At 40.7% G+C, this 27492-nt stretch overlaps 1 protein-coding gene across 1 annotated transcript; it reads left to right on the forward strand.

The window, feature by feature from the left end:
- The first annotated feature begins 4625 nt into the window (after positions 1-4625).
- Positions 4626-26104, forward strand: LOC128698775 (tetratricopeptide repeat protein 27). The gene is made up of 2 exons (XM_053791150.2): positions 4626-4770; positions 23540-26104. The coding sequence occupies exons 1-2, from the start codon at positions 4692-4694 to the stop codon at positions 25981-25983; spliced, it is 2523 nt and encodes an 840-aa protein (XP_053647125.2). The 5' UTR covers positions 4626-4691; the 3' UTR covers positions 25984-26104.
- Positions 26105-27492: the final 1388 nt, after the last annotated feature.

Below are 27492 nucleotides of genomic sequence, written 5' to 3' on the forward strand. Positions count from 1 at the left end.
TAACTATTCGCAGTGTACGACAGGGCGGCGGTACCTGCTTGTACCATGCCGTAGCTTTCATGGACATAGTTGTCAGCTCCGGTCTCACCGACCCCATGGATATCTTCTACTGGTTCTCCATTAGAATGAGATATTTCCCGGATATTAAGGCAATCAACATGGTCAGGTCAATGCTGACCGAATTCAAGAATAATATAGATACTTCTTGCGATGATTCCTAAAATAGTGTATTGAGGAAAGCGATTAAAAGTCATCTGATTGAATTAAGGAAGACTAATACGTCTGGTAAACGTCAACTGGACAGCGAGACGCGCTCAGGACCACCACAAAAACTGATAAAGGCCTGAATTAACAGAGTATGCCAAGAAGTTGATTGTCAGGAACGATATGCTGAGTCCCTGTGTACTCACCTATTTGTGGTTGCAGGGGTCGAGTCCTAGCTCCTGGCCCCGTGTGTGTGTGTGTGTGTGTGTGTGTAAGTCCAAGTCCCTGTGTGTGTATGTGTGTGTCTGTGTGTTAAGTCCCTGTGTGTGTGTGTAACTCCCTGTGTGTGTGTAAGTCCCTGTATGTGCTCACCTATTTGTGCTCACCTATTTGTGGTTGCAGGGGTCGAGTGTGTGTGTGTGTATGTGTGTGTGTGTGTGTGTGTGTGTGTGTGTGTGTGTGTGTGTGTGTGTGTGTGTGTGTGTGTGTGTGTGTGTGTGTGTGTGTGTGTGTGTGTGTGTGTGTGTGTGTGTGTGTGTGTGTGTGTGTGTGTGTGTGTGTGTGTGTGTGTGTGTGTGTGTGTGATCCAAAAATTTATATTTGCACCAGTAACTCATTACAGTTGTGGCCGGGTGTGGACGTGTGAATTGCTCATTACTGTATAATTTGTTCATGATTGTAGCCATGTATAAACGTAAGTAAATTTACTTACATGATTCATTACCTTTGTACCTAGTTCAGCTATCAAAACTTTGGGGGCCCCGTCCCTGGACCCATTATGTACCTCTGTAACCTTTTGACTACTGTACTGTAATAAAATATAATATAATTACAATTACTTCTGAATACTTCCGTTTAATTTCCTTGGTTAGCTCAGTCGGTAGAGCGTCGGACTGTAAATGTGAGGACGGCGGTTCGATCCCCGCCTGAACCTTTCTGTTTATTAATGGACAGTTGTTAATTAAACTTAATTTGAGTTAACCTCCATAAGACAACCTTCACTTGCAAGATCATCATCTTGTTGTGGTTCGTACGTCAGCTTGCTTGCGGCAGCAGTAACAGCCTGGTTGATCAGACCCTGATCCACCATGAGGCCTGGTCTCAGACCTGTCCGCGGGGGCGTTGACCCCCGAAACCCTCTCCAGGTAAACTTCAGGTAAACCAGTTGTAGATGATGATCGAGTACTTAAAAAACTGAACACAATATTTAAGATGGCTGGTCTATCTAAGGCACAATCCTCAGCAGCCACCATGACATTAAAAACCTTGGTGAATGAAAGGGATGAGCAGGGAAGACGGGACAGACGAAGAATATTGCTGGAGAGGTGTGTTCTTAGTCGTAGAAATAGAGCCAGGGCTTAAGCGGAGTGAGGAGCTGAGATGTGAAGCATTGTAGTTCTAGATTTGGGAGAATGTGTTTCCCAATTGTTCACAATTGCTCGTAAGCAGAAATAATGACTGGACTTGCTTTGAAAAATTCATAAAATACTATCAAAGATATTAAAAAAGTCACAGTTCACAGGTCTTAGAATGGGCTATAAGATAAGATAAGATTTGGTTGGATTTTTAACCCAGGGAGGGTTTTTCAAAGTTTATTCTCTATAAGGATTACAATGCTGAGTTTACAGAAATTTGGTTATTGTGTGGTTTACATGTAGTAAAATTGTGATTACAGAGTGTACCACTAGAACGCTTAGCATGGCTAGGCATTTCGGGCATACTTAGTTTTATTCTTAATTGTAAAATATTACAAATTATGAGGTAAGTTGGTATTATGGCTAAGTGACTAAATACTAGTTTGTGAGTTTAGCAACGTGAATGCTTTTGTTTTGGCACAGTACATAGTTTCAGTATTGGAGTATCACAGGATTCATTATTTTAAGACTCAGATTAATATTTCTGTTTATGGTCAAATGAGTGAGTGAGTGTAAGTGTGAACCACCAGGTGGTATTCGTGTAGTTAGTTGACGGGGTGTATCAGGGAGATAAGATGTTTTCTAATGGTAGTTTTGAAGGTGATGAATGTGTCTGCAGTTCTAGAGTTCTCAGGAAGGGTATTCCAGATTTTAGGGCCTTTGACATACATTGAATTTTTGTAAAGGTTTAGTCGGACACGGGGAATGTCGTAGAGATGTTTGTGTCTGGTGTTATGCCTGTGGGTTCTGTCACAACTATTAAGAAAGCGTTTTAGGTCAAGGTTGATATTAGAGTTTAAGGCCCTGTAGATGTAGATTGCACAGTAGTAAGTGTGGATGTACTGAACTGGGAGTAAGTTTAGGTCTATGAAGAGTGGGGGGGTGTGTTGCCAGGGATGGGATTTAGTGATTATTCTTACTGCAGCTTTTTGTTGGGTTATTATTGGCTTTAGGTGTGTTGCTGCAGTTGATCCCCAAGCACAAATAGCATAGGTGAGGTATGGATAAATAAGTGAGTGGTATAGTGTGAGAAGGGCATTTTGCGGCACGTAGTATCGTATCTTGGAGAGGATCCCAACCGTTTTGGATACTTTTTTGGCTATATGCTGGATATGGGTGCTGAAATTCAGGTTGTTGTCAAGGTATAAGCCTAGGAATTTTCCCCCATTATTTCTGGTACTTAGAGTGTTGTCAATCTTAATGTTAATTTGTGCATCTCCTGCTCTGCTACCAAACACACTATTTGCTGATGACACAACATACGTCTTCTCCCACCCGAGCCCAGTCACGCTAGCCAATACTGTAAATACCGAATTACAGAAAATATCTACCTGGATGAGTACTAACAAACTTACACTAAACATTGACAAAACCTACTTCATTCAGTTTGGTAACAGAGCTACAGATGTCCCTCTTAACATAATGATAAACGGATCACCTATCACAAAGCTAACAGAGGGAAAATTCTTAGGAATCCACCTTGATAATAGACTCAAATTTCATACACATATACAACAAATTTCTAAGAAAATTTCCAAGACTGTAGGCATACTATCGAAGATACGGTACTATGCTCCACAGTCAGCCCTCCTGGCCCTATATCACTCTCTTATTTACCCCTATCTCACCTATGGAATTTGTGCATGGGGCTCAACAACAAGTAACCATCTCAGACCACTAATTACCCAACAAAAGGCTGCAGTTAGAATGATAACAAATTCTCACTACAGGCAGCACACTCCACCAATATTCAATACACTCAACCTACTCACCATACAAAACATCCATACTTATTACTGCACCTATTACATACATAGAACACTCAACTCTGATATTAACCCTCCCCTCAAACATCTCCTTGCCAACCTCAACAGAACACATGACCATAACACAAGGCACAGATCACTCTTTGATATTCCTCGTGTCCATCTCACGCTATGCAAAAACTCAATGCACATAAAAGGCCCTAAAATCTGGAATTCATTACCTGTAAATATAAAAGAAACACTACCTGTTTATAAATTCAAGTACTGAACCTTATAAATTGTATATCTTAAATGTTTCTCACAATTATATCACATAAATGTTAAACCTAAAACCCAATCTAACTTTATTATTTTTTAAATACACTACCTAACAGAATACTCCATTCTACTGAATTTATAACAATGCATGCAACCATATGACCTGTCTTTGTAATACTCACTTGTGCTTTATAGTAATCAGTTTACATTAATGTTTTTCACTGATTTCATCATTGCTTAGTTAATCTTAAGTTAATTTTAAGCCAGCCCGTAATGCTATGCATAGTATAAGTGGCTTTGGCATGCTGCTCTTATCTGTATTTTTTTTTTGTACCTCTGTAAGTGTGCTCAAATTATAAATAAATAAATAAAAAATAAATAAATAGGTTTTGTCAGTGTTAAGCGTATGTTTATTGGCTGTCATCCAAGTCGATATTTTAATCAGCTCCTCATTCACAATGGTGTTGAGGGTGGCAAGATTAGGGTGAGAGATGACATAAGTCGTGTCATCAGCAAAGAGAATGGGTTTCAGGTGTTGGGATACGTTTGGAAGGTCATTGATGTATATGAGGAAGAGCAGGGGACCAAGGACACTTCCCTGCGGAACTCCAGTATCAAGTGGCCGTGTTGCTGATGCTGTGTCTTTAATGGTGACGTACTGATACCTATTAGTAATGTAAGATTTGAAATAAGCAAGCGCATGGCCTCTTATACCGTAGTGATCAAGTTTGTGGAGTAGGATGTCGTGGTCTACTGTGTCAAAAGCTTTTCTTAGGTCAATAAAAATTCCTAGTTGCACTTGTGTCCTTTTACTTTACAGAAGACTGATGAAGCCACTGTGTGGCGAAACGTTTCTTCAATAAAGACTCCCATATGTTGCATAAGTGTCTTAAATCTTCAACTTGTCGGTTTTCAAAACCATTCATCACACATATGTATATGTATACCTGTACCTGAATAAACTCACTTACACACGAAGCAGAAGAGCTGGTAAGCCGTCAGAGGCTCTTATAACCCCCAACAAGAAGGTAACACGCGTGGATCACTCATGGAAATATTTCACAATTTTGAAAGGAAATACTTGTATCCAGAGTATGTTAATGCAAGTATTGAGGCACACACTGAAGGTATAGACATTCCTCTAGTCATTATAAATATATATATATTTTTCTTTATAAGTTCACATACATAGTCTTGCAACTGGTAATGCAACATCTATGGATCACTGGCAATAAGTCGCATTGTTATAATTATAAATCTTAATTTCGATTTTTTTTATAAATAATTCAATAATCTGAAGGCTCTTAGGATGTAAAGCATTTTAGGCAAAATTTACACCAGGCTGTATTTAACTGTAACTGCTTAACTATTGGATTATCCTGGGTTAAATTCTACGTTATGTTCTATGTAAGACATTGTAAAAATTTAAACTTATTACAATAAGATCACAGTAAACAGGTGATGTCACAATATGCAAAACAACCACCCTGAAAAAATAGTGAATTTCCAAGTGCTTTAGTGATTTCTCACATTATCAAGGACCTGTAAAAAAATAATAGAACAGCAGAAGACTTGAAAAGCTGAGGTATCACCTCACATTTAAACTTATGTATGAAAACTAAATACAAACTAATGGTTTGCTAAGTTACTTGCTAATTTTTTTCTGTATTTATGACCATAACATTGTATCAATCGCATCTGCTAGAAAAATGACAGGATGGATAATGAGAACCTTCAAAACTAGGGAGGCCAAGCCCATGATGACACTCTTCAGGTCACTTGTTCTATCTAGGCTGGAATATTGCTGCACTCTAACAGCACCTTTCAAGGCAGGTGAAATTGCCGACCTAGAAAATGTACAGAGAACTTTCACGGCGCGCATAACGGAGATAAAACACCTCAATTACTGGGAGCGCTTGAGGTTTCTAAACCTGTATTCCCTGGAACGCAGGAGGGAGAGATACATGATTATATACACCTGGAAAATCCTAGAGGGACTAGTACCGAACTTGCACACGAAAATTACTCACTACGAAAGCAAAAGACTTGGCAGACGATGCACCATCCCCCCAATGAAAAGCAGGGGTGTCACTAGCACGTTAAGAGACCATACAATAAGTGTCAGGGGCCCGAGACTGTTCAACTGCCTCCCAGCACACATAAGGGGGATTACCAACAGACCCCTGGCAGTCTTCAAGCTGGCACTGGACAAGCACCTAAAGTCAGTTCCTGATCAGCCGGGCTGTGGCTCGTACGTTGGTTTGCGTGCAGCCAGCAGCAACAGCCTGGTTGATCAGGCGCTGATCCACCAGGAGGCCTGGTCACAGACCGGGCCGCGGGGGCATTGACCCCCGAAACTCTCTCCAGGTAAACTCCAGGTAAGCAATAAAACTAAGTTTTGCAAGCTGATTACTTAAGTTATTTGCAATATTTTTGTATTGTGTGGCTGACATAAGTTATATTTACAAGTGGTTACCATTTGTAGTTATATTTAGGACAATCAACAAATGGTAACTGTTGTAAATTGACCTAAATATAACTTATGTCAGCCACACAATACAAAAATGTTGCATTTAATTTAAGTAATTTGCTTGAAAATCATAATGCAGAACAACCACTGTGACAAAAAAAAAAAAAATAGTAGAATTCCAAGCACTTTCATTATTTCTCACATGAAGAAGGAGCATGGATACGGGTCATCCCGCAGCTGCTAAAAACAACAGTAAAGCAATAGCAAAGAACTACAGACCAATAGCACTAACATCCCATATAAAAATCTTTGAAAGAGTTCTAATATGCAAGATCGCCACTCATCTAGATTACCATCAGTTACACAACCCAGAGCAACATGAGTTTAGAGCAGGTCGCTCCTGCCTGTCCTAACTACTGGACCACTGTGACAAGGTCCTGAATGCTCAAGAAGACAAACAAAATGCAGATGTATACACAGACTTTGCAGAAGCCTTTGATAAGTGAGACCAGGGTGTAATAGTGCACAAAATGCGTGACAAAGGAATAACAGGAAAAGTTGCTTGATGGATCTATAATTTCCTAACAAATAGAACATAAAGAATAGTAGTAAACAGAGTAAAATCTGAGGCGGCTACAGTGAAAAGCTCTGTTCTGGCTGTTTTCAAGCAGGCATTGGACAGGCACCTTAAGTCAGTACCTGACCAGCCGGGCTGTGGTTCGTATGTTGCATTACGTGCATCCAGCAGTAACAGCCGGGTTGATCAAGCCCTGATCCACCATGAGGCCTGGTCACAGACTGGGCCATGGGGGGCGTTGACCCCCAGAACTCTCTCCAGGTATACTCGCTACCATCCTGTTCCTCATCCTCATATCTGACATAGACAGGGATGTAAGCCACAGCACTGTGTCTTCCTTTGCAGATGACACCCGAATTTGCATGACAGTGTCCTCCATTGAAGACACTGCAAGACTCCAGGCAGACATCAACCAAATCTTTAAATGGGCTGCAGAAAACAATATGAAGTTCAATAATGAGAAATTTCAACAACTCCAGTGTGGAAAATGTGAGGAAATTAAATTCTGTATTGGAGTATAAAACAAATTCCAACCACACAATAGAGCAAAAAACTAATGTAAAAGACCTGGGAGTGATAATGTCAGATCTCACTTTCAAAGACCACAACATTGTAACAATCGCATATGCCAGAAAAATGACAGGATGGATACTGAGAACCTTCAAAATTAAGGATGCCAAGCCCATGATGCACTATTCAGTGTGTCAGTGAGGACTGTTCATCATACAGTATTTCCATTGTGGTTCTTCAATCTTGTTACCCAGGATGTGACTCACACTAGTAAACTAATACTCCGGGACCTACTTACTGCTAGTTGAACAGGTATAGCAGGTGTAAGGAAACATGTCTGATGTTTCCACCTGTAAAGTTGATTGAACCACAGACACTCATTGTGTGAGGTGAGAACATTGGCAACTAAGCCATGGGACTCCACATAAGTGGAAAATGGTAAAATGTGATAACCATTTACAAAGTAGGATATAGGCCTTTAGCTTCAAATTATAGATCAATCAGCATAACATGAATTGTGGGGAAATTAATGGAAGCTATAATTAGAAATGTAATTTAAAGGCACATTGAAAGATAAATTTAATGACTGAATTGCAGCAGTTTTACAAAGGGGCATTCTTCCCTTATGTATTTATTAATGTTTTACAAAGGTATTTGAGGAGGTTTACCTGGAGGTAGACCATGACAGAGAATGTGATATTGTGTATATAGACTTAAGTAAGGCCTTTGATATAGTTCCACACAGGAAACTGAATGGCATAGTAGTAGCATTTTTAAACTATTATAACAAATCCCAAATCTCCTGCCCATGTAAAAGATTACCTCATTGATAAATATCTTGGCTCGCTGTAACTGTCTCCAACCTAGTCAGCTGAGGTTACCTCTATAATTATGTCTGAAAAATAAGCAGGAAACAAAGCACATGTACTGACTCGAATATGCCAAAAACTTTTTGTGTTTTATCTCCATTTATAACGGCACTGTTCTATAAATGAACTGAAGACATAACATTTCCTAGCATGCTTAAACTATGTTAAGTAAAAGGACAAAAGTACAACTAATGCGACATTTTATTGTGGCAACATTTCGCTCTCCAGGAGCTTTGTCAAGCCGTAACAGCTTGTGTCTTTTCACTTAACATATTGTCGGTAATTCTACCAACATTAATACATGCTTATACTAGCAAGAGTTACACAAGTCAATAAAAGTGGTGACCCTACAGAAGTCAATAATTACAGGCCAGTTTCAAACTTGCCTTGACTGTCTAAAATCTTTGCAAATGTAATAGTATACGTACATGTATAAACAAATACAGTATATGACTTCACAACCAAATACAATATCCTTAATCTCTGCCAATTTGACTTCAGGTCAGCTAACTCATGTAGTGCTTTCTACATGGGTTGTTGAGACCTCTTCATTACTTCCCTTCCATTTCTATTTTACCTATTCAATTTGTCTATCAGTTCCTCCTGCCTGACCTGATTTTATTTCAGTTTTGTCATTCTGTCCATCAGTTCACTCATTTTGTTGTTATTTAGTGTAAGGGCATACTCATGTTATGACCTGGAGGATACCTGGAGGGTGTTTCAAAGGTCAATGCCCCCATGACCTGGTCTGTGACCAGGCCTCGTGGTGGATCAGGGCCTGATCAACCAGGCTGTTGCTGCTGGCTGCATGCAAACCAACCAGGTGCTCTTGGCACTTGGTCAAAACATGGTATGCTCTTACACCTTAAAATCCTTATAAAACTCCCTTAACTCAGGAATTTTTTAAACTAATGTTTATACATATGTTAGTCCTGTTGCTTGGCTCCACCTATTAAATCCCTTACACCTGCTGCCTCTGTTAATCAAACAGTAATAGGTACCTAAATATTAGTCAGCTGTTGTGGGCCACATTGTAGGGAGTGTTAGCCTGGAGCCTGGAGTGTGTTAGTATATCTTATGACTGGCATTGAAATGAACTAAGGTAGGATAATAGTTCTTAGCTTATAAATTCAACTATGCAAAAAAAAAAAAAAAATATTTTTTGCTCACAAATACCTGGAGTTTACCTGGAGAGGGTTTCAGGGGTCAATGCCCCCGGGCTCATGGTGAATCAGGGTCTGGTCAACCAGGCTGTTACTGCTGGCCGCACACATGCTGACGTACGAGCCTCAGCCCGGTTGGTCAGGTACTGACTTTAGGTGCCTGTCCAGTGCCTTCTTGAAGACAGCCAGGGGTCTATTGGTAATCCCCCTTATGTATGCTGGGAGGCAATTGAACAGTCTTGGGCCCCGGACACTTATTGTGTTGTCTCTCAGTGTACTCATGGGCGCCCCTGCTTGTCATCAGGGGAATGTTGGATCTCCTGCTGAGTCTTTTGCTTTCATATGGAGTGATTTTCGTGTGCAGGTTTGGTACCAATCCCTCCAGGACCTTCCAAGTGTATATTATCATGTATCTCTCTCGCCTGCATTCAAGGGAATACAGATCAAGCACCTTCAACTGTTCCCAGTAGTTTAGGTGCCTTATCGCACTTGTGTGTGCTGTGAAAGTTCTTTGTACACTTTCCAGGTCTGCAATGTGGCCAGCCTTGAAAGGGGGCCATTAGTGTACAGCAGTATTCCAGCCTAGAGAGCACAAGCGATTTGAAGAGAATCATCATGGGCTTGGCGTCCCTAGTGTTGAAGGTTCTCATTATCCATCTTATTTTCCTAGCAGATGAGGTAGATACATTGTTGTGGTCTTTGAAGGTGAGATCCTCTGACATTATCACTCCCAGGTCCTTCACATTACTTTTCCGCTCTATTGTATGGTTAGAATTTGTGGTATACCCTGACACATTTTTAATTTCTTCAAGTTTTTCCATATCTGAGTAGTTGAAATTTCTCATCATTGAACTTCATATTGTTTTGAGTGGCCCATTCAAAGATTTGGTTCATGTTCGGTTGGAGTCTCGTGGTGTCTTCGATGGAGGTCACTGCCATGGTGATTTGGGTGTCATCTGCAAAGGAAGACACAGAGCTATGGCTTACATCTCTCTCTATGTCAGAAATGTTAACCTTCTACCATTCTTGAATCTTAATGCTTTACTTGTCAGATTTATCACTGGTATTAAGATATGTCTTTTCTCAGAAACCTGGGCTAGATGATGAGGCACCAGGAAGGATTCTAGCTTCCCAGCTAATTGTAAGATACTTCCTGGCTCGACCTTCCTTCCCACTGAACCTTTAATAAATTTGAATGTATTAGGTGGACATACCTGGTTATATAATACATGAACTGCATAATCTGCATCTGCAGAGTTCACATTAGGTAACTGCGCTTCAAAAAGTGATTTAGATGGGGTTTTGAATAATTTATTACTCCTACTCATAGAAGCTACTATTGAGGGATGTTCCATGAATTTTATTGGAAAGGAAACCTCATCCAGTATCAGCCGACTGGTTCCCCTCCCTTTGCCATACGACAAGAGGAAGTCAAACCTTCTGAGAAAATCCATACCTAAGAGTAAGTCCCCTGGAAACCTTACTCCAGACACTACTAAACAAGCGTGAACTTTATAACTTTCACCCAGTTCAAAGTACAGGTCCGTTTGTCCCTCGACATTAATATCATTACCATTTACAGCAGTAATATCTCTCTTAGCTTTGCTTATTTTACAACCCCTCCAGTTATTACATACATCTCGCTTAATTATTGACACCTGACTTCCCGTATCAATGAAAGCTACCAATTTTTTTCCATTTACTCTTATTTTAATCATAGGTCTTTCATCTTTGGTAACAAGGTTATCAGACCTATCTTTCTTAACCTTGTACCTTCTTCTTTCGTTAGGAACGAAAATTAGGGCAGTTGGCCCTAATATGGCCAATCCCGCCACACTCCCAGCATTGATTAGTTCTCCCAGCATTCTGTTTATTACGCCCACCACCGCCTGTCCTGCAGTGCGGGGGTATATACTTCTTCTCATTATTGGTTGTCGCCACATATGGTGACTCAGGTGTTACTCTCTCTGAGGCAACAATTCTATCTCCCTTTCTGTCTCTACCATATTCGGACTCGAGAGACATGGCATATTGAACTAGTTCTTCAAAGGTTTTAATTGCTAGTACCATAGCAACTCTAGTTCTCATCCAGACTGGCAACCCTTCACAAAATACCTGCTTTTTATAAAGCTCCAGCTGTTCTGCATTATATTTTAAAGTTCCATTCACATCTTCCACCCTGGACCATACCAGACAACTGAAGTCCCTTAGAGTGTGTCCCTGCTTCAGTTGCAATTGTTCCAGGTATCGATGGATATTTTCAACTGATACTGCCGTCTGGAACCTATATCTTATAGCATCCTTGAAATTACTCCAGTCCTTTACGTTAATAAATTGTGGGAGACTAAATATGGATGCTGTGTTATCTACAATTGCCCTGAATCCCAGTGAAACTTTCATTTTTTCATCAGATATATTAAACAAAATGGCCTCAATATTTTTAATCCAAGCTTCTACTTTGATATTTCTTTCGATGGGATTCCTCGGCAAATCTTCTACATGAAATTTCGGCAAATTTTCTAAATCTGGCCTATCAACAATTACTGTCCCACACATACAGGTTCCAACACTACTATCTGGAGCTGATGCCCCAGATAAAATCTTTTGCTGAAGCATAGGGTTCGTTGGGACGTTGAGTGGCTTGGTTAGGGAAGGATTGACCTGGGAAGGCTGGAGGCTCAGAAGTTGGGGTTGGGTCGGGAGTCCCGGTATATTAGATAAGGACCCATTTGGGGAAATACTGAATGGTTCCCCAGCTGTAGTTACACGTGTGGGTGTTTGGTTAGTATTTACAGGAACAGCATTGGGCAGGTGAACACCTGACACAGCAGGGGAAGCTATGGTTACTGAGGGGTTAGGTATACTAGTAACTGTAGAACCAGGCGCAGAAGTGGGAACCCTAGAGGCAGCTAGCCCAGGGACTTGGGGAGCAGGTACAACAATAGGGGATTGAGGGTTACTCATAACTTGAGCAATAACACTATGAAGCACAGAGTTAAGATAAGGATACATACTATAGTCAGCATTAACTGGGTTATTAAAATACGGAGGTATGGGGTTAGTAGCATCCCGGGTTGGTAAATTTGATACTCCCGGGCTAACAGCAGTGGTAGATGTATTAGATACCACTGGGGCCATAGTATTCGTGGTACTACTGGGGGTCACCATGGAACCTATATTCGTTCCTGAGCCTTGGGCCTGGGGATGGTTTGTCCCTGACATATGTACCCCTGAAGTATTATTTATCACTGAAATCTCATTTTCTTGATTATTTATACCCTCACTAACATTAATCGCTGAATCTTGCTGTGGAACCATGTTGCTAGACCCTTCACTTGAGCCTGGTGCGAGATCACTAACATTGACGTTAGCCTCTGCCATTCTGTTCACGAGGAACTTCACCTGTATCCTACTGGATCGTCTGATTGCACTATTTAACGTCTTGCTACGCAAATTATATTTGGTCATCACCCACCTGACAAACATAAGAGTAGGATTGTCCTGGTTTATTCTTAAGGTTACGGTCACAGTTAACGGTAAAACAAATGATAGGCGACACAAAGAAATTAATACAGTGGACCCCCGCATAGCGGACGCCTTGCATAGCGGACAATCCGCATAGCGGACGCTTTGTTCGCTAAAATTTTGCCCCGCATAGTGGACAAAAACCCGCTCAGCGGCCTTCGTCCGAGACGCGTCCAATGTGCGCCCTCAGCCAGCCTCACATGTGCCGCCTGTGCCATTGTTTACCAGCCAGCCTCCGCGGTAACATTCAAGCATACACTCGGAATATTTCGTATTATTACAGTGTTTTCGGTGCTGTTTCTGGAAAATAAGTGACCATGGGCCCCAAGAAAGCTTCTAGTTCCAACCCTACAGCAATAAGGGTTAGGATTCCTATTGAAATAAAGAAAGAGATCATTGATAAGTATGAAAGTGGAGTACGTATCACCGACCTGGTCAGGTTGTACAAGAAACCAAAATCAACCATCTCTTCTATTGTGGGCAAGAAAACGGCAATCAAGGAAGCTGTTGTTGCCAAAGGTTTAACTGTGTTTTCGAAACAAAGATCGCAAGTGATGGAAGATGTTGAGAGACTCTTATTGGTGTGGATAAATGAAAAACAGCTAGCAGGAGATAGCGTCTCTCAAGCGATCATATGTGAAAAGGCTAGGAAGTTGCATGACGATTTAATTAAAAAAATGCCTGCAACTAGTGATGATGTGAGTGAATTTAAGGCCAGCAAAGGTTGGTTTGAGAGATTTAAGAAGCGTAGTGGCATCCATAGTGTGATACGGCATGGTGAGGCTGCCAGTTCGGACCACAAAGCGGCTGAAAAATATGTGCATGAATTCAAGGAGTACATAGAAACTGAAGGACTGAAACCTGAACAAGTGTTTAATTGTGATGAAGCAGGCCTGTTCTGGAAGAAAATGCCAAGCAGGACCTACATTACTCAGGAGGAAAAGGCACTCCCAGGACATAAGCCTATGAAAGACAGGCTTACTTTGTTGATGTGTGCCAATGCTAGTGGTGATTGCAAAGTTAAGCCTTTATTAGTGTATCACTCTGAAACTCCCAGAGCGTTCAGGCAAAAGAATGTCCTCAAGGATAATTTGTGTGTGCTGTGGAGGGCAAACAGTAAGGCATGGGTCACTAGGGAATTTTTCTATAACTGGTTACACCATGCATTTGCCCCCAATGTGAAAGATTACCTAACTGAAAAGAAATTAGACCTTAAGTGCCTCCTGGTGTTAGACAATGCCCCTGGTCATCCTACAGACGTGGCAGAGCGACTTTATAGGGACATGAGCTTCATTAAGGTGAAGTTTTTGCCTCCTAATACCACTCCTCTCCTGCAGCCCATGGACCAGCAGGTCATTTCCAACTTCAAGAAACTGTACACAAAAGCTCTGTTTCAAAAGTGCTTTGAAGTGACCACAGACACTCGATTGACTCTAAAAGAGTTTTGGAAGGATCACTTTAATATCCTCAATTGTGTAAACCTTATAGGTAAGGCTTGGGAGGGAGTGACTAAGAGAACCTTGAACTCTGCTTGGAAGAAACTGTGGCCAGAATGTGTAGACAAAAGGGACTTTGAAGGGTTTGAGGCTAACCCTGAGAGGAGTATACCAGTTGAGGAATCAATTGTGGAATTGGGGAAGTCCTTGGGGTTGGAGGTTAGTGGGGAGGATGTGGAAGAGTTGGTGGAGGAGGACAATGAAGAACTAACCACTGATGAGCTGATAGATCAACTTCAAGAGCAAGAGGCCAGACCTGGGGAAACTGGTTCAAAGGAGGGGAGAGAGAAATTGAAGGAATTGCCTACTTCAAAGATTAAGGAAATGTGTGCAAAATGGCTTGAAGTGCAAACCTTTTTTGATGAAAATCACCCTCACACAGCTATTGCAAGCCGTGCTGGTGACTGTTACAATGACACTGTTGTGAACCACTTTAGACAAATCATAAAGGAACGAGAGGTACAGGCCACTATGGACAGATATGTTGTGCGAAAGAAGTCCAGTGACTCTGAAGCTGGTCCTAGTGGCATTAAAAGAAGAAGGGAAGTAACCCCAGAAAAGGACTTGCTACCTCAAGTCCTAATGGAAGGGGATTCCCCTTCTAAACACTAACACTCTCTCTCCCCTCCTCCCATCCCATCAATCATCACCAGATCTTCAATAAAAGTAAGTGTCATGTAATTGTGCATGCCTTTTTCAGTTTGTGTGTACTAAAATTAACATTTTTTTGTGGTAAAAAAAATTTTTTTTCATACTTTTGGGTGTCTTGCACGGATTAATTTTATTTCCATTATTTCTTATGGGGAAAATTAATTCGCATAGCGAACATTTCGCATAACAGCCAGCCTATTTGGTTTTGATAGCAAAAACCGACCAGTCGTAAAGCACGTGAGCCGCGTTTAACGATAAACGCTAAACCGCTGCCACCATGTGAGACCTCTACCCACTCTACCTGAGGTATCCCAGCGAGTGAGCACGTCTCCTGTGTATCCCAGTGCTTAACAGAATAGGGAATAGCATATGAAGGTACAAATAAAAATGGGAACTATGGCTATAGTTTACTTAATAACATAAAAGGGCTAGAATACAACATATCCTGATGGAAATTTACACAATATAACAATTGACCTATGAGACTTATTACCAGGGGGAAGGGTAGATGTTATCAGTAACACGGACTAGTACTCACTCTTAATTCACCGACCAGCTGACCCGAGATTCCCAATGCGTGGTCCACTACACACGCGGCTGTCCAGAGCTCTCGCTTCCCGGACCTGTCACCAACAACCTCTTTGCTCCGCTGTTCCCTGGGCTTATATCGTAGTCAAAGTACCCCCTCCCCAATGGGGTATGTACCACGTGTTACGACCTGACGCCGAGGTCTGACGCCGTTAAGAACAAAAGACCTCAGACGTGGGCGTGACTACCCGACATTTGCTAAGGCAGGTGTGACCATATAATTAGGTCTCCCTAGAGACCTCACAAGCCCATCTGAACTGCATCACATTCTTGAAGACAGCCAGGGGTCTATTGGTAATCCCCCTTATGTATGCTGGGAGGCAATTGAACAGTCTTGGGCCCCGGACACTTATTGTGTTGTCTCTCAGTGTACTCGTGGCGCCCCTGCTTGTCATCGGGGGAATGTTGGATCTCCTGCTGAGTCTTTTGCTTTCATATGGAGTGATTTTCGTGTGCAGGTTTGGTACCAATCCCTCCAGGACCTTCCAAGTGTATATTATCATGTATCTCTCTTGCCTGCATTCAAGGGAATACAGATCAAGCACCTTCAACTGTTCCCAGTAGTTTAGGTGCCTTATCGCACTTGTGTGTGCTGTGAAAGTTCTTTGTACACTTTCCAGGTCTGCAATGTGGCCAGCCTTGAAAGGGGACCATTAGTGTACAGCAGTATTCCAGCCTAGAGAGCACAAGCGATTTGAAGAGAATCATCATGGGCTTGGCATCCCTAGTGTTGAAGGTTCTCATTATCCATCTTATTTTCCTAGCAGATGAGGTAGATACATTGTTGTGGTCTTTGAAGGTGAGATCCTCTGACATTATCACTCCCAGGTCCTTCACATTACTTTTCCGCTCTATTGTATGGTTAGAATTTGTGGTATACCCTGACACATTTTTAATTTCTTCAAGTTTTTCCATATCTGAGTAGTTGAAATTTCTCATCATTGAACTTCATATTGTTTTGAGTGGCCCATTCAAAGATTTGGTTCATGTTCGGTTGGAGTCTTGTGGTGTCTTCGATGGAGGTCACTGCCATGGTGATTTGGGTGTCATCCGCAAAGGAAGACACAGAGCTATGGCTTACATCTCTCTCTATGTCAGAAATGAGGATGAGGAATAGAATGGGAGTGAGTACTGTGCCTTGTGGTACGGAGCTTTTTACTATGGCTGCCTGGGACTTACTCTTTACTATTACTCTTTGTGTTCTATTTGTCAGGAAGTTGTAGATCCATCTACCGACTTTTCCCGTTATTCCTTTATCCCGCATTTTGTGTGCTATTACACCATGGTCACACTTGTCGAAAGCTTTTGCAAAGTCTGTGTACACTACATCTGTATTTTGCTTATCCTCTATGGCATCCAGGACCTTGTCATAGTGGTCCAGTAGCTGGGACAGGCAGGAGCAACCTGCTCTAAACCTGTGTTGCCCTGGGTTGTGTAATTGACGGGTATCTAGGTGGTTGGCGATCTTGCTTCTTAGAATCCTCTCAAAGATTTTTATGATATTGGATGTTAGTGCTATCGGTCTGTAGTTCTTTGCAATTGCTTTACTGCCACCTTTGTGAGGGAGTGGGGCTATGTCTGTTGTTTTTATTGTGTGTGGGATGACCCCTGTGTCCATGCTACCTCTCCATAAAATGCTGAAGGCACATTTTCTTGATGAAAATGGAGTTCCACGAGTCTGGGCCTGGGGCAGAGTGCATGGGCATGTCATTAACCCTTTTAGGGTCCAAGGCCAAAATCTGAAGTGGTGCCCCAGTGTCCAAGAATTTTCAAAAAAAAAAAAATTGTTATTTTTTCTTATGAAATGGTAGAGAATCTTTTTGTGAATGTAATAAAACAAAAAGTATGAAATTTGATGGGAAATTGACGAAAGTTTGCTCTCGTGAATTTTGATGTGTTAGCGATATTTACGAATTGGCGATTTTGCCGACTTTGACTCCCATTTTAGGCCAATTACATTACTCCAGTCGACCAAATTCTTAGCTATTTCACTAGGATTACTTCTATTCTATCGATTGAGCATAAGAAATCACCAAGTCAACTGTTTCAACTACAAAATAAAGTGACCGGAAAATGGTAATTTGGCCAATTTAACACAAAGTTCAAAATATTCCAATTTCAAAATAGGGTCCAGAATAAACAATGTAGGTATTCCTGGCACTAAACTAACATTTCCTCTGTTCATTAGTTACGTTTTGAGGCTTTACAAATAAATTCCATTTTGATTTTTTATTCACATAATGAATTTTTATTCACACCAAAAAATAGAAGATTTACTGTTATGCAATATTGTAATAATTGTATAAATATCATCGCCACATTTGTGAATGCATATTAGACCCACCAACTGGCGTGTATTAGACGTTTGAGGTCGTTTGTTTACTCTTGAACTTCGGCAAAAATTTAACATTTCCGCCACTTTGAGCTCAGTTTCAAGCCATTTCCAGTGCTAAAACCAATCAAAATTATCTCTATTTCTGTAATATGTCTTCCATTCTATCAAATGAGACCAAGAAATCACAAATACAACTATAAAAAAACATACGAAAAAACACTGCAAAGTCGCTGTTTTAATCGAAAATCACGGTCTCAGTTTTTTCCTCTCATTATACACAGTGTGCTGCAGGATTTGTTTTATGTGGTGCACACATACCACATAGATGTATTCTCTCATATCTAGGCCCAAATTTACAACTCACAGTTTATCAGAGTGAGCTGAGCTCATGACGTAGATCTACGGTTTGGACCCTGAACGTAAAGCCGTAGATCTACGGGACGGACCCTGAATGGGTTAATTGCCTCTTCAAATTCTTGTGGAGTTAGAATAATATCCAAGATTTTTGGGATGACCAAATTTTGGGTTTCGTTCATAAAGAATTCATTCGGATTGTCGACCCTTAGAGTGGGCAGTGGCTCACTAAACACTGAGTCATATTGGGACTTTAGTAACTCACTCATTTCTTGGCTATCATCTGTGTATGTCCCATCCTGCCTAAGCAGGGGCCCAATACTGGATGTTGTTTTTCCCTTAGATTTGGCATAAGAGAAGAAGTATTTTTTTTTTCCATTTCCTTTATGGCTTTTAGTTCTTCCTATGATTCTTGTCTCCTATAACATTCCTTCAGCTTAAGTTCGATATTTGCAATTTCATTGACTAGTGCCTTCTTTTGTATTTCAGATATATTGACCCCACTCAGCAGCTCTGTGACTCTTCACCTTTGTCTGTATAGGGAAAATCTCTCTCTAGTTTACATTATCTCTTTCTTTTTCTTAAATGAATGTGTCTTGAGCAGATCTCAAGAACCACAGAATTAATTTTTTCAAGGCAAATGTTCGGACCCATGTTGTTTAGGATATCTTCCCAGCTTGTTTCATTTAGGACATGGTTTACTTGATCCCATTGTATGTTTTTGTTATTGAAATTGAATTTTGTGAAGAGACCTTCATGACTGCTCACATTTTGCTGGCCTGGAGCCCTGTGCATACATGTCTGTACCTCTACAGTGGACCCCCGCATAACGATATTAATCCGTTCCTGAGAGCTCATTGTTATGCGAAATTATCGTTATGCGAATGAATTTTCCCCATAAGAAATAATGGAAATCAAATTAATCCGTGCAAGACACCCAAAAGTATGAAAAAAAAAAATTTTACCATATGAAATACAGTGGACCCCCGGTTAACGATAATTTTTCACTCCAGAAGTATGTTCAGGTGCCAGTACTGACCGAATTTGTTCCCATAAGAAATATTGTGAAGTAGATTAGTCCATTTCAGACCCCCAAACATACACATACAAACGCACTTACATAAATACACTTAAATAATTGGTCACATTCGGAGGTAATCGTTATGCGGGGGTCCACTGTATACATTTTCCTACACACAAAGAGAAGGATACATGCACAATAGTAGAGTAGTACATGCACAATATATATTGTGCATGTACTACTCTACTAAATGAAGAACAGATGACACTTACCTTTATTGAAGATGCAGCAATGACTGATGAGACACTGTGTCCTGGGAGTGCCTTTTCCTCGTGAGTACTGTAGGTCTTGTTTGGCATTTTCTTCCTGAACAGGCCTTATCACACTGTGTATGCCACTACGATTCTTAAATCTCTCAAACCAACCTTTGCTGGCTTTAAATTCACCAATATGAGCACTAGTTCCAGGCATTTTTCCCTGCTCACCTGGGTGTTAGTCGACTGGTGTGGGTTGCATCCTGGGAGACAAGATTAAGGACCCCAATGGAAATAAGTTACAGTCTTCGATGACACTGGCTTTTTTGGGTTATCCTGGGTGGCTAACCCTCTGGGGTTAATTGTTTCTTGGTATTCTCAATAAGCCACACCAACAACGGTGCTACAGCAGCAGCAGCAGCAGCAGCTGACAGTGCTACAGCAGCAGCAGCAGCAGCAGCAGCTGACAGTGCTACAGCAGCAGCTGACAGTGCTACAGCAGCAGCAAACGGTGCTACAGCAGCAGCAGACGGTACTACAGCAGCAGCTGATGGTGGTACAGCAGCAGCAGCAGCTGATGGTGCTTCAGCAGCAGCAGCTGACAGTGCTACAGCAGCAGCAGCTGACAGTGCATCAGCAGCTGACAGTGCTACAGCAGCAGCAGCAGCTAACAGTGCTACAGCAGCAGCTGACAGTGCTACAGCAGCAGCAGATGGTGCTACAGCAGCAGCAGACGGTACTACAGCAGCAGCAGCAGCTGACGGTGGTACAGCAGCAGCAGCAGCTGACGGTGCTACAGCAGTAGCAGCAGCTGACAGTGCTACAGCAGCAGCTGACAGTGCTACAACAGCAGCAGACGGTGCTACAGCAGCAGCAGACGGTACCCCTCCGCCCGTCACCGCGCACACCAAGCCAGTCTCCCACGCCATTCACACTCAGTGTGCCATTGTTTACCAACACGTGACCATCACCCCGCGGGTTCATACAATACATTTCATAATAATCCATTGTTTTTTGTGCTTGCAACTGCTAAATAAGTCATCATGGACCCAAGGAAAGCTAGTGCAAGCCCTTTGGTAAATAAAGTGAGGAACACGATCCAGAGGGATTTTGAAGGGTTTGAGGCAGACCCTGTCCCTGCCGACCCTCTGCCTGTTATGGAAGGTGTTGTGGCATTGGGCAAGTCCATGGGGTTGGAGGTGAGTGACGGGGATGTGGCAGAGTTGGTGGAGGACCACAGGGAAGAGCTAACCACTGACGAACTGCAAGAGCTTCAACTGGAACAGCATCAGACCACAGCCGAGGAATTTGCTTCAGAGGTGGAGGAAAAGAGAGTGAAGGAGGTTCCTTCTTCATTGAGTAAGGACATGTGTGGAATGTGGAATGAGTTGCAAAGTTTTGTTGAAAAGTATCACCCTGACCAAGCTGAAACAAGCCATATCTGCAACATATACAGTGACAGTGTCGTGTCCCACTTCAGGGAAATCTTAAACGCCAGAAAAAGACCTCTCTGGACAGATATTTTGTGTGACAGGGGTCCAGTGACTCTCAAGTTGTTCCCAGTGGCATTAAAAGAAGAAGGGAAATAACCCCAGATAAGGACTTGCTACCTAAAGTCCTAATGGAAGGAGATTCTCCTTCCAAACAATAGTGTACACCTTCCTCCTATCCCCTCCTCCCGTCTTCCATCCACCCAGAAGCCTTCAGTAAAGGTAAGTGTAATGTTATTATTATTTTTTATATGTATGTACTTGATTTCTCATTGATTTCAGTATATAAATCTTTATTTAACCCTTTGAGGGTCCGTCCCGTAGATCTACGGCTTTACGTTCAGGCTCCATGAGCTCAGCTCACTCTGATAAACTGTGAGTGGTACATTTGGGCCTAGATATGACAGAATACATCTATGTGGTATGTGTGCACCACATAAAACAGATCTTGCAGCATGCTGTGTATAATGAGAGAAAAAAACTGAAATCATGATTTTTCGATTAAAACAGCGACTTTGCAGTGTTTTTTTGTATGTTTTTTATAGTTCTATTTGCGATTTCTTGGTCTCATTTGATAGAATGGAAGACATATTACAGAAATAGAGATGATTTTGATTGGTTTTAGCACTGGAAATGGCTTGAAACTGAGCTCAAAGTAGCAGAAATGTTAAATTTTTGCCGATATTCAAGAGTAAACAAACAACCTCATACGTCTAATACACGCCAGCTGGTGGGTCTAATATGCATTCACAAATATGGTGATGATATTTATACAATTATTACAGTATTGCATAACAACTCTTCTATTTTTTGGTGTGAATAAAAATTCATTATGTGAATAAATAGTCAAAATGGAATTTATTTGTAAAGCCTCGAAAGTAACTAATGAACAGAGGAAATGTTAGTTTAGTTCCAGGAATACCTACATTGTTTATTCTGGACCCTATTTTGAAATTGGAATATTTTGAACTTTGTGCTAAATTGACCAAATTAACAATTTCAGATCACTTTAATTTGTAGTTGAAACAGTTGACTTGGCGATTTCTTGTGCTCAATCGATAGAATAGAAGTAATACTAGTGAAATAGCTAAGAATTTGGTTACTGGAATAATGTAATTGGCCTAAAATGGGAGTCAAAGTCGGCAAAATCGCCGATTCGTAAATATCGCTAATACATCAAAATTCGCGAGAGCATAATTTCGTCAATTTTCCATCAAATTTCGTACTTTTTGTTTTATTACCTTCACAAAAAGATTCTCTACCATTTCACAAGAAAAAATAAATTTTTGTTTTGAAAATTCTTGGACACTGGGGCACCACTTCAGATTTGGGCCTTGGACCCTGAAGGGGTTAATTTGAAAAAAATATTTTATTTTAATATTTTTGGGTGTCTGGAACGGATTAATTTTCTTTCCATTATTTCTTATGGGGAAAATGGTTTCGAGTTTCGTGAATTTCGACTTTCGGCAGGCTCTCTGGAACGGATTAATCACGAAACTTGGGGGTCCACTGTATACTAAAACTGTATGGAATTTGCTTCTGTCACATCCTCATTCATGTCATTCCACTTCCTAATTACCCTCAGACTGAAGATGTTCAGTACAGGTGCTCCTCAACCTATGATGGCTCAACTTAGGATATTTCGACTTTACTATGGTGCGAAAGCAATTACTTTGGAGACAAAACTTAAAGATAATTACCCAGCATGAAGGCAGCATGTCCGTAACTTGTATTCATTTATTTACTTATGAATACTGGTATTTAGTTAGTTACAGTAATTATTTGGTTATTTACTTATTCAGTGACAGTAGTTATTTGTTTACTTATTTATTTAGCATATCATATTCATATTCGACTTACAACATTTTCAATTTATGATGGGTTCGCCGAAACGTAACCCCATCGAAAGCTGAGAAGCACCTGTACTGTACAGTGCTTTCTGACACTGACTCATTTGCCATATTAGATTCCATCTATGTCCCTTTGTCTCTATGGTAACAAGGGCTCAGAATATCTTGTATTTTGTTACCTTATTGTTCCTGGTTCTTTTTTCCTCCAGTGTTTTAAAGTTTTACTTCTTTTGTCTTTCTTTGTAGATCATTCCTCCATCTTGTGACCAGTCTGGTAACGAATTTTTCTAGTTTTCTGAACATGTTCAGTTGTGAAGGACCCATACTAGTGCTGGGCCTGAGATACATCATGTTTATGGTCCACTAGGAGTTTTTGTTGAGGTTGCTGAATGCATTAAGCTCACTAGATGCACACATAACACCACAGTTATTTGATTGATGTACACTAACAGTAATATGCTTGGTGGAATTTTGTGTTCAAAATGTGTGTAAAGTACATGTATTACAGATTGATGCTAGAAGTTTGCTGTGCTATGTGTTTGTGCAGAATAAATATTTGTGTGTGTGTGTATCTTTGTTTTACTGGCAGGTGCTTCATCTGCTGAGAGTATGAGAAGCTTGATTGTTATATATTGTAAGAATTTGATTTAATATTAAAAACATTAAATTTATCAAAGTATTATGTTGCTTTCTGAAGCACTTAAGGAAACAATACCTATTTAAACAAAATTGTATGATTTCAGATGTCAGAATTTGGGGAGATGTTGCAAAACTTGTTGCTGTTGGGAGTTACATAGCTGTTTTACAAGAACCTGAGTGCCAGGCTGCCCTTGGCAGTGGGACCAAGAAGCAAAGGGTTGCTGGAGTCTCCATCAAGGATCATTACAAAGATGTATTGTCTTCCTACCTATATGATGGAGAAGCTGATAAACAACATGTTGTGCTCTGCATTGGTATATCGGCTCTTCAACTGTTTACCCAAAATAATTTCACTGGACCACTAATTGGTCCACCACCCTGTACATTATTACCAAATTTAATACCTGAGGGACAGGAAGAAAATAAAGTCAGAGAGGAAGCATTAGAATCACTAGTAGGAGACACTGAAGGGGTTTACAACTTGTTGTATGGGCCTGAGTATCTAGCGTTGGCCCGTCTTATTCTTGTAGAACTTAGACCTTTATTGTCAACATGCTTGACAGTAGATTGGTGGTGCTTTCGTTGTTCTCTCCTGCATCAAAGGGTAGCTGATGAACGATCACCTCAGCTGTACGAGACAGTCTTACAGGCTCTAAACCAAGTAGAAAACAATCCACAGCTGGTCAATACCAGTGTATCAAGAGACCTGACTGCTCTTTATCATCTTGAGGCTGGGCATCTTCATTTATTCTTTTATGATGTTGGACGAGCTGGTGACCATTTTAAGAAAGCAGCACAAGCCCTGGAGATTGATATTGAATTATCAGGAGCACTTGGGAAAAGAACAAAGTGGCAACAGGAGGACAGACCCCAGTTGATTGTTAAGGTACATTATAAAGGACAACCATTGATGGAGAGTGAGCTCCCGGGTCGTAACCTTCTTCCGACAGACCTCCCGAAAGACATTATTCTCAACGATGATGTTCGACTCCATAAATTAAAATTCAAGGAGCAAGATGAAGATGTTATCCCTGATTTAAAGCCAATTGAGCAATCTGTAATTTTGTCCACAGTCACTCACAAGAGACGATCATCAGCAGCTGATTTGCAGCTTGATCAAGAGACAAAAGCCTACCTTGTAGCTCTCCTCCAGTACCCAAAAAACTGGTGTTTCCAGATGTCAGCATTACTTCTAAGATCTCATGTAGAGGCTACTGAAACTAGAGCAATGGAACGTTCACTGAATCAAATGGAGGAACTCTTAGCAGCTGTGAATCGAACTGAACCATCTAGATACGAAAGGCTGAAGCTCTTTTTCACTTCATCAGTACTCCCTCAGTGGGAATTACAACAAGAGCTAGCAAAGATGCTGATGCGATTAGGATGCATCAAGACTGCTCTTGAGGTGTTTGAACGTCTTCAACTTTGGGAGGATGTCATTACGTGCTACAATGAGCTGCAAATGCGTCAACGGTCCACAGAGCTAGTGAGAAGTCAGTTGGAGAAAAGAGAGACCCCAAAACTGTGGTGCCTGTTAGGTGATGCCACAGATAATATTGAATGTTATGAGAAAGCTTGGGAATTATCCAACCACAGAAGTGGAAGAGCTCAGCGAAGCTTGGGAAATTATTATTATGTGAGGAAATGCTACAGTAATGCTATTACACATTATGAAAAAAGTATTGAAATTAATAAGTTGCAGTTCCCTGTATGGCAAAGGCTTGCATATTGTGCCTTGTTGGTTGAAGACTGGGAAAAATGTGCCCATGCATATAGAAGATGTAGTGTGTTGGAGCCAGATAGCTTTGAAGTTTGGAACAATTTGAGTCAAGCATACCTGAAACTGGATCAGAAATCAAGAGCATGGAAAGCTCTCCAAGAAGCATTGCGGTGTAAGGTTGATTCATGGCGCTTATGGGATAACTTTATGCTTGTAAGTACATCTTTGGGGTATATATCACATGCTTTGAATGCTTACAATCATATTTTAACTATGAAGGAGCGTCATGTTGACACACAGATCCTTGGACGCATAGTAAAAGCTATAATAGAAAATAAGGTTCCTGAAGGACATGACATACGGGGATTATACAAAATATGCTCAAAGTTGCTTGGTCGGTTGACTAGTGAGGTACCAACGCACCCAGAATTGTGGTTTCTATATGGACTTCTTACTCAGGCCAATCCAGAGCCAAATGCCGAGACTCGTCACTTTGCCATGCAGCAGTTCAAGAAGGCTTTAGCAGCAACTACACAGAAAGCAGGATGGGAAAAGGATACTGTTGCAGTAGTAGCTGCATTGCATCGCTCTGCTTATTTAATAGATGCAGCCCTAGCAGCCACTAATGCTGTCCCTGTCAAGGTAGCTGTAACGGATCTCAATTCTGTAAGAATATCTGTTCGTGGGACTATTGTGGGAACTCAACGAGGTCAAGTGAGTATAGCCACTGGTTATGTTTTGGAAGACGTACAAGAGCCACTCAAGACAGTAGAAGAGAAATTGGCTGTATTGTTACAAAAGCTGGAAGAACTTAAATTGCAGACCTGATTTGAAAGTCTGAACTAGTAGACTAAATATTTTATATTAACTTAAGGGGCTCAGGCAGAGCAATCCCAATGTCCAGAATTTCTTTTTTATCACTTTTTGGAAAATAAAACTGAAAGAAGTCCTTGCTGTTTGACAATACCAATATTTCAGAATATTTGCATGAAAAATAAAAAAAAATATGTTTTAAAACATATGGTAAGCATGACCCTTAAATGGCTGTACAGAGTTATTTAAAAAAAAAATAACTGTGTTGTAAATGCTGCAGCAAGGAGGAGGCTGGAGGCGGTGGAGATGTCATGTCTAAGGGCAGTGTGCAATGTAAATATTATTCTGAGAATTCATAGTGTGGAAATTAGGAGGTGTGAAGTTACTAAAAGTATTAGAGGGCTGAAGAGGGATTGTTGAGGTGGTTTGGTCATTTAGAGAGGATGGAACAAAGTAGAATGACTTGGAGAGTGTATAAATCTGTAGAGAAAGGAAGGCAGGATAGGGGTCAGCCTAGGAAAAGTTGGAGGGGGAGGGGCTTGGACTTACAGCAAGCATGTGTGAGCTTGTTAGATAGGAGTGAATGGAGACGAATGGCTTTTGGGACCTGACAAGCTGTTGGAGTGTGAGCAGAGTAATATTTTGTGAAGGGATTCAGGGAAACCGGTTAGCCGGACTTGAGTCCTGGAGGTGGGAAGCACAATGCCTGCACTTTAAAAAAAACTCTGACAGCACACTATTACAAAGTAGATCATCAGTTATGCAATGATTAGCTATTTGACATACAACATTGGGTAAGAGCTAGTTTAAAATGCCAACAGTTGTGAAACGACACATTCATTGTTAGGATATATTTTTTGAGGAAATGTTTTTCCATTTGTGTGGCAGTGCATTTCCTCACTAAAATTTCTTAACACTGGATTTAAAACATTATCTGGTAGTTTTATTCAGTCCAGCACTGAAATGATATTGCAAAGAATGAAAGTGCAACAACAAAGGATCATAAAGATAAATATGTAATCATCTGTGTTGTTAAAAACCAGATGCACACTACCCTGAGGTGCTAAATATGCAATGATTTCGTGTGCTATAATGTCAAATATATATGTTATAATTAAGTTGTCATTGATGTGCAAGAAATTTTTTTCTTAGTAAAGCAGGTTATTTTAATCCAAAAATATTAAGGTAGGTAAAAGTCCCTATGAAGAGAAATTATTGGTTTACTGGAAATCTTGAACTGAAAGTACTGACACTGATGCAATACAGCTTACATTCATGTGTTAAATTTGTACATTTAGTTTGATAAAGAAGAGCAGTGATCCAAAAGTTAATAACACTGTAAAAGATTAAGTCGTTATGTGGCAGTGTCAGGTGCTCAGTAATGTGCTCTTGATGATGTATCTTGTTTTTTATTTATAAATCACATTCTTAGCTTTTATTGCAATTGTATTACATTGTATTGCTTATTAATATATTTTTAAACATTACACCTAATAATGCCCATTAAAAATTAACCATTCTGTA

The sequence above is a fragment of the Cherax quadricarinatus genome, chromosome 59 (assembly GCF_038502225.1).
Source record: "Cherax quadricarinatus isolate ZL_2023a chromosome 59, ASM3850222v1, whole genome shotgun sequence".
In the NCBI taxonomy this organism is placed as follows: domain Eukaryota; kingdom Metazoa; phylum Arthropoda; class Malacostraca; order Decapoda; family Parastacidae; genus Cherax; species Cherax quadricarinatus.